Below are 13652 nucleotides of genomic sequence, written 5' to 3' on the forward strand. Positions count from 1 at the left end.
GTTGGAAGGTAGAACAAGCCTTTAAGACTCAGAGACGGCTCCTCACATTCATATTTGTTTCTGCTAAAATGACAATAGCCAGGAACTGGAAGTCGGCGGCTATACCATTTGACCAACTCAAACAAAGTTTCTTGGCTTATGTTAAAGCGGTTCTGCACTCATAATAAAACATTTGCCCATTCTGTTGCCTCTAGACCATATATTTGATAATGCCACCTGTTTTTTTTTTTTTTTGATACATCTACCTTTTGTAATCTTTAGTAGTTTATTTTCATCCCCTGCGGCGATGGGCGGTCTCTTGCGGGGATCAGCATCATTTCCTGCTGAAGCCCGCACTGTCTCCTGGGATCTCGTTCAAGTAATCCCAGGAGACATTGCGGCTAATGCACCCGACATCTCGCAAGATCTCGGCTGTAATAGGAAAAATCACGCAAGATGTCGGCTGTATTAGCCGCAATGTCTCCTGGGATTACTTGAACGAGATCCCAGGAGACAGTGCGGGCTTCAGCAGGAAATGATGCTGATCCCCGCAAGAGACCGCCCATCGCCGCAGGGGATGAAAATAAACTACTAAAGATTACAAAAGGTAGATGAATCAAAAAAAAAAAAAAAAACAGGTGGCATTATCAAATATATGGTCTAGAGGCAACAGAATGGGCAAATGTTTTATTATGAGTGCAGAACCGCTTTAAATGAAAGGCTGATGGAAATCTTACAGGAGGATAAAATGAAGATGTTTGGGCTCCATGGATTGGATATCGGACTAATGATCACATGTAAAGCACCATGTCCCGGCTCTTTCTGTGGCGCAGATAGGGATGGGCTCATATTACTAATGGGGGATTTTTCTTTTTCTTGCCAGTCCCGGAGTTCTGCTTTAAAATGTACAGTCTGAAGGAAAGAAGATAAAAGGGGAGACATGAATGAACGGAGGAAGGGAAGTACTTTCAATATGAAGCCAAGATAAAGAACACGAAGACATGACCTCAAAACTAGTAGAAGGAAAAGTATTATTTTACCAAACAAAAGTAGTTGATGCCTGGAACAGACTTCCAGCAGAGGTAGAGCATCAGTCCACATTAAGCAATATTGCAACATAATGCATCTATACTAAAAAAAAAAAAAAAAAAAAAAAAAAAAAAAGGAAGGGTTACATTTTTTCTAAAAAAGGGCAGACTTGGACCACCTGGTCTTTTTCTGCCATCAGTCTTCAATGTTTCTAAGTCCCATCAGCGCCAATCCCAGAAGTCATCTCTTTTACAGGGAGAACCAATTTTCCCATCAGATCACATCCAGAAACCAAAGGAAAAGCCAACTGTCCCATCACTGAATGTCCTAAAAGGGGGTCTCTTTTCACTGCGTGTCGATTATCCCAGCGTTGTATGTCCAGGAAGTCATATCTGTATACAGAGAAACGATCGTCCCAGCGTTGTATGTCCAGGAAGTCATATCTGTATACAGAGAACCGATCGTCCCAGCGTTGCATGTCCAGGAAGTCATATCTGTATACAGAGAACCGATCGTCCCAGCATTGCACACTCAGAAAGTCAAATCTGTATACAGAGTCGTTCGTCCCATCACTGTATGTCCAGGAAGTCATATCTGTATACAGAGAACCGTTCGTCCCAGCGTTGTATGTCCAGGAAGTCATATCTGTATACAGAGTCGTTCATCCCATCGTTGTATGTCCAGGGAGCCATATCTGTATACAGAGAACCGTTCGTCCCATCTTTGCATGTCCAGGAAGTCATATCTGTATACAGAGTCCTTCGTCCCGTCACTGTATGTCCAGGAAGTCATATCTGTATACAGAGAACCGTTCGTCCCATCTTTGCATGTCCAGGAAGTCATATCTGTATACAGAGTCGTTTGTCCCGTCACTGTATGTCCAGGAAGTCATATCTGTATACAGAGTCGTTCGTCCCGTCACTGTATGTCCAGGAAGGCGTCTCCAGCGCTGTGCTGAGAGGTCTGATGAGAGATGAGACGGGATAGGTCGGGGAAGTCCTTGTCGCACTGCGGACAGGAATAGCTCTGAACACCAACATGCTGTCTGTGGTGTCGGTGGCTGCGCTGATGACGGAACAGATTGGAGCTCTGTGTAAACGACTTCCCGCACTCACACACGTATGGCCGCTCCCTCGTGTGCACCCGCTGGTGCATGATGAGGTGCGACCGACAGTTAAAACTCTTTTCACAACGCTGACACTGGAACGGTTTCTTCGGGGGGAGGGAAGTCAATGCCATGCCCAGGTACGTCTTGCACTGATCGCCGGTGGTTAGGATGGAGTTATTGCTACTGCCAGGCAGCATTAGAGTTCTGGGGACTTGGCTCAGCTCCGTAGTACTCTGTCTCAGGCTTCTGCTGGATCCTTTGCTCACCTTTCCTCGTTTTTTGCACACAAGTTGCAAAGCTTCCTGCATGTGTGGATGGTCAGAATTGCTGTCCGTTTCCACGGTATAAAGCGGAGCCTGAAGACTGGTCGGAGAACTTTCCTGCTTGATCTTAATAATCGGCAAATTCTCGACTGCAAGAGAGAAAAGAGCACAGCAGAAATGTCATAAAGAGAGCGGAGATACAATTCCTCACATTACAAGCAAGACATATTGTATAGGAACCCCTCCCCCACCATGAACCAATCATCTATACACTCCACCCCCACCACCATGAACCAATCATCTATACACTCCCCCCCACCACCATGAACCAATCATCTATACACTCCACCCCCCACCATGAACCAATCATCTATACACGCCACCCCCCACCATGAACCAATCATCTATACGCTCCCCCCCCACCACCATGAACCAATCATCTATACGCTCCACCCCCCATCATGAACCAATCATCTATACACTCCACCCCCTCCAAGACTAAGAGGGACATAGTATGTGGGAACCCACCTCCCACCATGAGCCGATCACTTCTGTACACTCTGCTTCATTCCAAACTAAGGACATACTTTGTGGGCGGTAGACAATCTTTGAGAGGTGGAGATCTACCTGTTCCACATGAACAATGAAAGCTCTGCTCACCTAGGTGCATTCTGGGACATACAAGTTTATTAGGATGAAGGGCGGAGTGGCTGGGCTCACCTAGCTGCATGCTGGGACATACAAGTTTATTAGGACGAAGTGCGGAGTAGCTGGGCTCACCTAGGTGCATTCTGGGACATACAAGGTTATTAGGATGAAGGGCGGAGTAGCTGGGCTCACCTAGGTGCATGCCGGGACATACAAGGTTATTAGGATGAAGGGTGGAGTAGCTGGGCTCACCTAGGTGCATGCTGGGACATACAAGTTTATTAGGACGAAGGGCGGAGTAGCTGGGCTTACCTAGGTGCATGCTGGGACATACAAGTTTATTAGGACGAAGGGCGGAGTAGCTGGGCTTACCTAGGTGCATTCTGGGACATACAAGTTTATTAGGATGCAGGGCGGGGTGGCTGGGCTCACCTAGGTGCATGCTGGGACATACAAGTTTATTAGGATGAAGGGCGGAGTAGCTGGGCTCACCTAGGTGCATTCTGGGACATACAAGTTTATTAGGATGAAGGGCGGAGTAGCTGGGCTCACCTAGGTGCATTCTGGGACATACAAGTTTATTAGGATGAAGGGCGGAGTAGCTGGGCTCACCTAGGTGCATGCCGGGACATACAAGGTTATTAGGATGAAGGGTGGAGTAGCTGGGCTCACCTAGGTGCATGCTGGGACATACAAGTTTATTAGGACAAAGGGCGGAGTAGCTGGGCTTACCTAGGTGCATGCTGGGACATACAAGTTTATTAGGACGAAGGGCGGAGTAGCTGGGCTTACCTAGGTGCATTCTGGGACATACAAGTTTATTAGGATGCAGGGCGGGGTGGCTGGGCTCACCTAGGTGCATGCTGGGACATACAAGTTTATTAGGATGAAGGGCGGAGTAGCTGGGCTCACCTAGGTGCATTCTGGGACATACAAGTTTATTAGGATGAAGGGCGGAGTAGCTGGGCTCACCTAGGTGCATTCTGGGACATACAAGTTTATTGGGACGAAGGGCGGACTAGCTGGGCTCACCTAGGTGCAGTCTGGGACATACAAGTTTATTGGGATGAAGGGCGGACTAGCTGGGCTCACCTAGGTGCATTCTGGGACATACAAGTTTATTAGGATGAAGGGCGGAGTAGCTGGGCTCACCTAGGTGCATTCTGGGACATACAAGTTTATTGGGACGAAGGGCGGAGTAGCTGGGCTCACCTAGGTGCATTCTGGAACATACAAGTTTATTAGGACGAAGGGCGGAGTAGCTGGGCTCACCTAGGTGCATTCTGGGACATACAAGTTTATTGGGACGAAGGGCGGAGTAGCTGGGCTCACCTAGGTGCATTCTGGGACATACAAGTTTATTGGGACGAAGGGCGGAGTAGCTGGGCTCACCTAGGTGCATTCTGGGACATACAAGTTTATTAGGATGCAGGGCGGGGTGGCTGGGCTCACCTAGGTGCAGTCTGGGACATACAAGTTTATTAGGCTGAAGGGCGGAGTAGCTGGGCTCACCTAGGTGCATTCTGGGACATACAAGTTTATTAGGATGAAGGGCGGAGTAGCTGGGCTCACCTAGGTGCATTCTGGGACATGCAAGTTCATTAGGCTGAAGGGCGGAGTAGCTGGGCTCACCTAGGTGCATTCTGGGACATACAAGTTTATTAGGATGAAGGGCGGAGTAGCTGGGCTCACCTAGGTGCATTCTGGGACATACAAGTTCATTAGGCTGAAGGGCGGAGTAGCTGGGCTCACCTAGGTGCATTCTGGGACATACAAGTTTATTAGGATGAAGGGCGGAGTAGCTGGGCTCACCTAGGTGCATTCTGGGACATACAAGTTTATTAGGATGAAGGGCGGAGTAGCTGGGCTCACCTAGGTGCATTCTGGGACGTCTGAGAAAGGACAAGGCGGCTTTGAAGTGTTTGCTGCGGGTTTTTTTCGGCAGAGGATTTGCGGTAGGTATGAAGGTGGGTGCTCCTCACAAGTACCGCGCCCGAACATTTCTTCTCTCCTACGTGAACCCTCTGGTGTCTGACCAGTGCGGAGTTGGCGAGGAAGCTTTTGCCACAGTCAGCACACATATAAGGTCTCTCTCCTGTGTGGGTCCTCTTATGAATGATAAGATGGGAGCTCTGGGCAAAGGCCTTTCCACACACTGTGCAGACATGGGGCCTCTCCCCCCGATGGGCCCTTTGATGGCGGAATAGATTGGAGCTCTGAGTGAAGGACTTCCCGCACTCACACACGTAGGGTCTCTCCCGGGTGTGCACATGTTGGTGGGCGATGAGGTGGGAGCTGCAGTTAAAGCTCTTCTCACATCGCTGACACTGGAATGGCTTCTTTATTGAGAATTTCTTTGTAGGTGTCCCCGCCTGAGCTTTATATTGGTCCGGGGTCTTATCGCTCTCAGGCGCTACCAGGAGAGTCCGGGCCTCTTGGCTCTGACCGGGGTAGCGGACTCTGCCAGCTGTCATTGGCGATGGTCCTAGGTTCTTGAAGGAGGTCTGTCCTTTGTGTTGTACATTCCGATTATCACAGTCCGGTAAGTGGAGATCAGTAGGTGACCTTTCCTGCTTCATAATGGCCATGTTTTCTACTGAAATAGAGAAAACGGTATAAACAACCTGAAGACTCTTCCAAACGACACGATTTTCACATTTTTCTTGGTGATATGGTAATGTGACATCATCAACGGGTGACTGTCATGTGCCTATTTCTGTGCAATGCTGCAAAACACAAAGTTGACCCCAGAAGGGAGGCTGTGAGATGGCCCAGTGTTTTCACAGCCACGGACAATATATGAAAGAAAACCGTGGCTGCCATTTCCTCAGTGGTCCTCCTCCCCCATTGCTGCCATTTCCTCAGTGGTCCTCCTCCCCCATTGCCGCCATTTCCTCAGTGGTCCTCCTCCCCCATTGCCACCATTTCCTTAGTGGTCCTCCTCCCCCATTGCCGTAATTTCCTCAGTGGTCCTCCTCCCCCATTGCTGCCATTTCCTCAGTGGTCCTCCTCCCCCCCATTGCCATCATTTCCTTAGTGGTCCTCCTCCCCCATTGCCATCATTTCCTTAGTGGTCCTCCTCCCCCATTGCCGTCATTTCCTTAGTGGTCCTCCTCCCCCATTGCTGCCATCTCCTCAGTGGTCCTCCTCCCCCATTGCCGTCATTTCCTTAGTGGTCCTCCTCCCCCATTGCTGCCATTTCCTTAGTGGTCCTCCTCCCCCATTGCCGCCATTTCCTTAGTGGTCCTCCTCCCCCATTGCCACCATTTCCTTAGTGGTCCTCCTTCCCCATTGCCGCCATTTCCTTAGTGGTCCTCCTCCCCCATTGCTGCCATTTCCTCAGTGGTCCTCCTCCCCCATTGCTCTCATTTCCTCACTGGTCCTCCTCCCCCATTGCTATCATTTCCTCAGTGGTCCTCCTCCCCCATTGCTATCATTTCCTCAATGGTTCACCTCCCCTGAGCTGCCAATTCCTCAATGGGTCCCTGTGACAGACCTAGCCGGGATCGAGGCTTTTTGAGAGGACTGAGTGCGAGCCTCTTGCTGACAGTTTATGGGCCCTGGATTTTAAGGGGGCACAGGGTGAATGAGAACCCCACTATAATCTGTGCTAGTCATATTCAATGCTGTATATATGTATATATAAATGTGTGTTGTCTCACGCTGTTGGGACACAAAACTGTTAGATGAACTCCAGCCACCTGTCTGTTGTGTAAATGAGTCTAGTCTGAGTATTCACACATTGTTGTTTGTGCTAATTAACCCTATGTTTATGGTAACGTTTATTGAATTGTTAGTGAGCTAGGAGCCGAAAAGTCTTATCTCTCAGTCAACTAGTCTGAGTGTTGATTTAGATAATTAGCTCATGCTAATTAGGTTCGGTTTTAATCTTCTACTGTATTATAAATACTTGGCATTTTGGTTCTAATAAATGAGTCCATGTTAGCACCAGGCAAGTCTCGTCTTGTTTTGTGCTTGTGAGCGGTTGGAATATCTGATCTCTATATTCAGACTTGGGAAGCAGTATACTGACGGAAGCACTTAATTGAGGCGTGGGATCGGTTCCGTCACAGTCCCCTTCCCCCATTGCTGTAATTTCCTCAATGGGCCCCCTTCCCCCATTGCTGTAATTTCCTCAATGGGCCCCCTTCCCCCATTGCTGTAATTTCCTCAATGGGCCCCCTTCCCCCATTGCTGTAATTTACTCAGTGGTGCTCCTCCCCTCGGCTGCCATTTCCTCAAAGGGCCAAATCCCCATAGCTATCATTTCCCCAATAGGCTTCCTCGCCTATTGCCGTTTCCTCCCCTCAGCTGCCTTTTCCTCTACTGGCCGCCTTCTCATCCATTGCTGTAATTTCCTCAATGGACCTCCTACCCATTGCTGCTTTTCCTCATTCGGCCTCCTCCTCCATGACCATCTTTCTCTACGGTGCCCGCTTGCAGATCTACTGGCCAAGATGGCGTCACTCGTTCCTGCGATAGAACCTAACAGCAAACATTTCTGTTCAGTGCTGGAGGAAACCAGCTATCGCCCATCGTTTGCTCTACTGCCGGTGTCTTACTGCAGGGGCTATCCTCCCTACTCTGGAACTGGGCCTGCGGTAAAGCCTTTCCTGAATGCTTCCTTCCTCCCTCTACTAGAACATTTATTGCGGTCTTTGTCCCCATTGATCAGATTTCCACATTTCCTGCCTGACATTTACCAAACATAGGAACTGGAGACATTTCCCCCAACTTCCCATCTTTTCTGAAGTCAGACAGGAAAGGAGGCAAAATCTCCCAACTGAGCAGACAAACGGCAATAAAAAGGTAACAGTTGTTCCAAGTCTCCTACCATTCACCAGAATGAAAAGAAAGGTGCTTTAAGCTGAGTCTGGCATTAATCTTATCGGCAATATATTTGAAGAAATATCCAATCGTAAAGTGGTTGTTAAGCCATTCTGACTTCTGTGTCCCACAATGCAGTATATATACACCTCGTTTCAGAGCGCCGCTCATGTGACCGGCTGGCTCTCTACTCTCCATGTCCGACAGCTGCAGAGGGCGGGGCTGAGATTCCTTCATTGACATCAGTTGGGAGGGGAGACGGAGAGGGCCGGCTGGTAATGTGAGTGCTGCCCATCACTCTGAAATTAGGTATATACCGAATTATTTATTTTTTAATTTTTTTTAGAAATCACACATGGACACAGGAGGGGATAATATGAAAAAATAAAAAATAAAAAAAAGTTATTTCAGCAGCAGGAGGGGTGGGGGTGCGTCGCTATCACAAGCTGACAGGTGGGGAGAGGAGAGCGGCGGATGACAGAGCCACGTAAACTGACTACGGTGTCAGGGCTTAGTAGCCATGATGAACCGTGGTCAGTTTACAGGGGGGAGGGTATAGCCAGGTATGTCAGGTGATACAGGGGGCCAAATTACACAGCACAAGCACTGTGTTGTATAACATGCTTTAAAAAAGGGCCTCAGAGGTCTGACACCTATGGAGTTACAGGGGAGTCCTGTGGCATGCATGGGGCTCAATATCTAAAGCAGGGGTCTCAAACTGGCAGCCCTCCAGCTGTTGCTAAACTACAAGTCCCATGAGGCATTGCAAGGCTGACAGTTACAAGTGTGACTCCCACAGGCAGAGGCATGGTGGGACTTGTAGTTTTGCAACAGCTGGGGGGCCGCCAGTTTGAGACCTCGGATCCAAAAGGAAGCCCCCCCCCCCCTTCATCCTGACTTGGAAGACCGCTGTCTGAGCGGGACCTTTCTACATCCAGAGTTTGTGCCAAGTGTCTGAGCAAGACCTTTATCTCCCACATTCAGAGTTAGAACAGCGTCATAGTAGGACCTGGTTTCTCCTACCTCCAGAGTTGGTGCAGAGTGTACGAGAAGGGTCTGATTTCTCCTATATTCATAGTTGGAACATAGTGTCAGAGAAGAACAATGATTCTCCGACATCCAGAGTTTGTACCTATTAGGTTGAACATGATCTTGTTTCGTCAACATCCAGGGCGGTAGCAGTGTCGCTGCAGGACCAGGTTTCTCCTACATCCAGGGCGGTAGCAGTGTCGCTGTAGGACCAGGTTTCTCCTACATCCAGGGCGGTAGCAATGTCGCTGCAGGACCAGGTTTCTCCTACATCCAGGGCGGTAGCAGTGCCGCTGCAGGACCAGGTTTCTCCTACATCCAGGGCGGTAGCAGTGTCGCTGTAGGACCAGGTTTCTCCTACATCCAGGGCGGTAGCAGTGTCGCTGTAGGACCAGGTTTCTCCTACATCCAGGGCGGTAGCAGTGCCGCTGTAGGACCAGGTTTCTCCTACATCCAGGGCGGTAGCAGTGTCGCTGTAGGACCAGGTTTCTCCTACATCCAGGGCGGTAGCAGTGCCGCTGTAGGACCAGGTTTCTCCTACATCCAGGGCGGTAGCAGTGCCGCTGTAGGACCAGGTTTCTCCTACATCCAGGGCGGTAGCAGTGTCGCTGTAGGACCAGGTTTCTCCTACATCCAGGGCGGTAGCAGTGTCGCTGTAGGACCAGGTTTCTCCTACATCCAGGGCGGTAGCAGTGTCGCTGTAGGACCAGGTTTCTCCTACATCCAGGACGGTAGCAGTGTCGCTGTAGGACCAGGTTTCTCCTACATCCAGGGCGGTAGCAGTGTCGCTGTAGGACCAGGTTTCGCCTACATCCAGGGCGGTAGCAGTGTCGCTGTAGGACCAGGTTTCTCCTACATCCAGGGCGGTAGCAGTGTCGCTGTAGGACCAGGTTTCTCCTACATCCAGGACGGTAGCAGTGTCGCTGTAGGACCAGGTTTCTCCTACATCCAGGACGGTAGCAGTGTCACTGTAGGACCAGGTTTCTCCTACATCCAGGACGGTAGCAGTGCCGCTGTAGGACCAGGTTTCTCCTACATCCAGGACGGTAGCAGTGCCGCTGTAGGACCAGGTTTCTCCTACATCCAGGGCGGTAGCAGTGTCGCTGTAGGACCAGGTTTCTCCTACATCCAGGGCGGTAGCAGTGCCGCTGTAGGACCAGGTTTCTCCTACATCCAAGGCGGTAGCAGTGTCGCTGTAGGACCAGGTTTCTCCAAATCCAGGGCGGTAGCAGTGTCGCTGTAGGAACAGGTTTCTCCTACATCCAGGGCGGTAGCAGTGTCGCTGTAGGACCAGGTTTCTCCTACATCCAGGGCGGTAGCAGTGTCGCTGTAGGACCAGGTTTCTCCAAATCCAGGGCGGTAGCAGTGTCGCTGTAGGAACAGGTTTCTCCTACATCCAGGGTGGTAGCAGTGTCGCTGTAGGACCAGGTTTCTCCTACATCCAGAGTTGGGAATCACTGAGCAGGATCTCATTTCTCCAACATCCAGATTTGGGACTTAATATCTGCATAGGACCTCGTTTCTCCTACAAAGATTGACAATAACTGGAAGGCTTTCCAGTCCTTTACGGGGGCGTGGAGCACCCCGATAAAAGGCCTTTTCTGCCTCTAGACTAGAAGATTTCCGGGAAAAGAACTCTGAGGATGAAATACTTCCTGGGACTTCTGCCACATAAGTCTAAGTTCTGCATATTTCACATTATGAAGGATGTCTGCCAAGGACAAAGTATCCACTCCACCCACCATGTTTGCCTCAATTTCAGCTGAAAAAGTCCAGTGTAGAAAATAAAATATTCTAGCAGTGCTTTTATATTTCCTATTTTATTGTAATGTGAACCCCGGACAAGAGTTAGATTGGATGGTAAATAGAATAAACCCATTCCTTTAAAGCATACAATACCAATCCCCACACACACACACACACACAGAGCTTTAGCTTCCCAGGCTTGCAGATTACTCACCATGGAAATCATCTGATGATCCCGCCACATAGGTGTCGGTGAAGCTGCTTCCCGGAATATTCCGTGAAACGCCTGGCTCTTCGGTTATAGTATTCATGCAGGAATCCTTGCATGTCTCAGGAAATGTTCTTGAGTAGGTGATAAGGCCCGAGTCATTTATAAAGGATCCTGCATTGGAATCTGTATGATTGGCAGATGCTGAAAAACTTGACAGGCTGCTTCCCTTTAATACATCTAGAAATTGGTTTTGATAGGAGTCGGAAAGGGGGCTCCTGGGGGTATCGGCCTGAGAGTCTGTGTACAGGTTCAATTTGCCATTGCAGGTTGTGGCCTCATCTGCTGGATCCACAGTCACTTCTTCGATCTCTGTGGGTGGGACTGTCTCCGTCTTCACAGTGAATGGACCTGGAACCAGAATAAGGACATGAGTTTTCATCGTTCTCACACGGCAAGTAAGAATCAGTACAAAAACAACCAGGAGAGGACATGACGTGGTGGACGTACACTGGCTCGGACATCGATTATAATTGTGTGACAACCAGGAGAGGACATGACGTGGTGGACGTACACTGCCTCGGACATCGATAATCATTGTGTGACAACTGGGAGAGGACATGACGTGGTGGATGTACACTGCCTCAGACATCGATTAGCATTGTGTGATAACTGGGAGAGGACATGACGTGGTGGACGTACACTGGCTTGGACATCGATAATCATTGTGTGTCAACTGGTAGAGGACATGACGTGGTGGACGTACACTGCCTCGGACATCGATTATCATTGTGTGATAACTGGGAGAGGACATGACGTGGTGGACGTACACGGGCTTGGACATCGATTAGCATTGTGTGACAACTGGGAGAGGACATGACGTGGTGGACGTACACTGCCTCGGACATCGATTATCATTGCGCGACAACTGGGAGAGGACATGACGTGGTGGACGTACACTGCCTCGGACATCGATAGCATTGTGTGACAACTGGGAGAGGACATGACGTGGTGGACGTACACTGGCTCAGACATCAATTATCATTGTGTGATAACTGGGAGAGGACATGACGTGGTGGACGTACACTGCCTTGGACATCGATTATCATTGCGTGACAACTGGGAGAGGACATGACGTGGTGGACGTACACTGCCTCGGACATCGATTATCATTGTGTGACAACTGGGAGAGGACATGATGTGGTGGATGTACACTGCCTCAGACATCGATTAGCATTGTGTGACAACTGGGAGAGGACATGACGTGGTGGACGTACACTGCCTCGGACATCGATTATCATTGTGTGACAACTGGAAGAGGACATGACGTGGTGGACGTACACTTCCTCGGACATCGATTATAATTGTGTGATAACTGGGAGAGGACATGACGTGGTGGACGTACACTGCCTCGGACATCGATTAGCATTGTGTGACAACTGGGAGAGGACATGACGTGGTGGACGTACACTGCCTCGGACATCGATTATCATTGTGTGACAACTGGGAGAGGACATGACGTGGTGGACGTACACTTCCTCGGACATCGATTATAATTGTGTGACAACTGGGAGGGGACAGGACGTGGTGGACGTACACGGGCTTGGACATCGATTAGCATTGTGTGATAACTGGGAGAGGACATGACGTGGTGGACGTACACTGCCTCGGACATCGATTAGCATTGTGTGACAACTGGGAGAGGACATGACGTGGTGGACGTACACTGCCTCGGACATCGATTATCATTGTGTGACAACTGGGAGAGGACATGACGTGGTGGACGTACACTTCCTCGGACATCGATTATAATTGTGTGACAACTGGGAGGGGACAGGACGTGGTGGACGTACACGGGCTTGGACATCGATTAGCATTGTGTGATAACTGGGAGAGGACATGACGTGGTGGACGTACACTGCCTCGGACATCAATTATCATTGTGTGATAACTGGGAGAGGACATGACGTGGTGGACGTACACTGCCTCGGACATCAATTATCATTGTGTGATAACTGGGAGAGGATGGACGGGGTAGGTGGGGGGGGGGGGGACTGGTTTGTGAAGAGCGATTTGATAGCGAATATGAGTGATGACATTGCTAAAAGGGGCTGGGGAGGAGGTGGAGTCCTTGTGGCTAAAGCTTCAAAGAGAAAACAAACATTAAATGAATTGTGGGTGTATGCTACAGGGCCACCAATATTAAGAAGATGGCGGAAAACCAGGGCAATGTTGTAATCATGGGGGACTTCAGTTATCTTGGTACTGATTGGGCAGAAAGAAATGGTCCCTTGAAGGGTCGCCATTTCTTGAATGGTAAAGTAGGACAATGCCCTGAGATATATCATGGAAACTCCAACTAGAAATAATGCTCTGCAGGACCCATTAATCACAAAGAGAGCCGATTGCAGATATGGAAGGAAATAGTGATCACAGAGTAATTACATTTTCCATAAATTAATGTGAAAAAGGACACAGGATGGAAGGAAAAGAATACCACAAAAAAGCCAACTTTACCAACTGCCCTACATGGTAGTCAATCATATTTTATTCTTATTTCATTTATCAAAGAGCAATGAAATATGCTTTTTTTTATGTTAAAGTTAATATTTTTTTGTAACTTAATTCTGCATAAAACATTTAGTAGTGTCATTTCATGAGATAATTTAAAAGGGCAGTGTTTAGGGGCGATGCAACTGGTGGCAAGTAACTTTTAAGGCCTGGCTAGTAGCTCAGGACTTGAAATTTTGAGCCCTGATATAATGATCAGTCAGATTTGAAGCAGTGGGGAGAGAAGCTGAGTGATGCTAGTGAA

General features: G+C 49.1%; 1 protein-coding gene across 1 annotated transcript; it reads right to left on the reverse strand.

Moving 5' to 3' along the window:
- Window positions 1-2366: 2366 nt before the first annotated feature.
- Window positions 2367-11415, reverse strand: LOC143973876 (uncharacterized). Its single transcript, XM_077474751.1, has 3 exons — window positions 10844-11415; window positions 4900-5623; window positions 2367-2528 (listed from the first exon to the last, which is right to left on the reverse strand). Exons 1-3 carry the CDS (start codon window positions 11277-11279, stop codon window positions 2507-2509), a joined length of 1182 nt encoding a protein of 393 aa, XP_077330877.1. The 5' UTR covers window positions 11280-11415; the 3' UTR covers window positions 2367-2506.
- Between the last annotated feature and the right edge of the window lie 2237 nt (window positions 11416-13652).

The sequence above is a fragment of the Lithobates pipiens genome, unplaced genomic scaffold, assembly GCF_037356315.1.
Source record: "Lithobates pipiens isolate NorthernLeopardFrog02 unplaced genomic scaffold, aLitPip1_a1.2 Scaffold_126, whole genome shotgun sequence".
In the NCBI taxonomy this organism is placed as follows: Eukaryota; Metazoa; Chordata; class Amphibia; order Anura; family Ranidae; genus Lithobates; species Lithobates pipiens.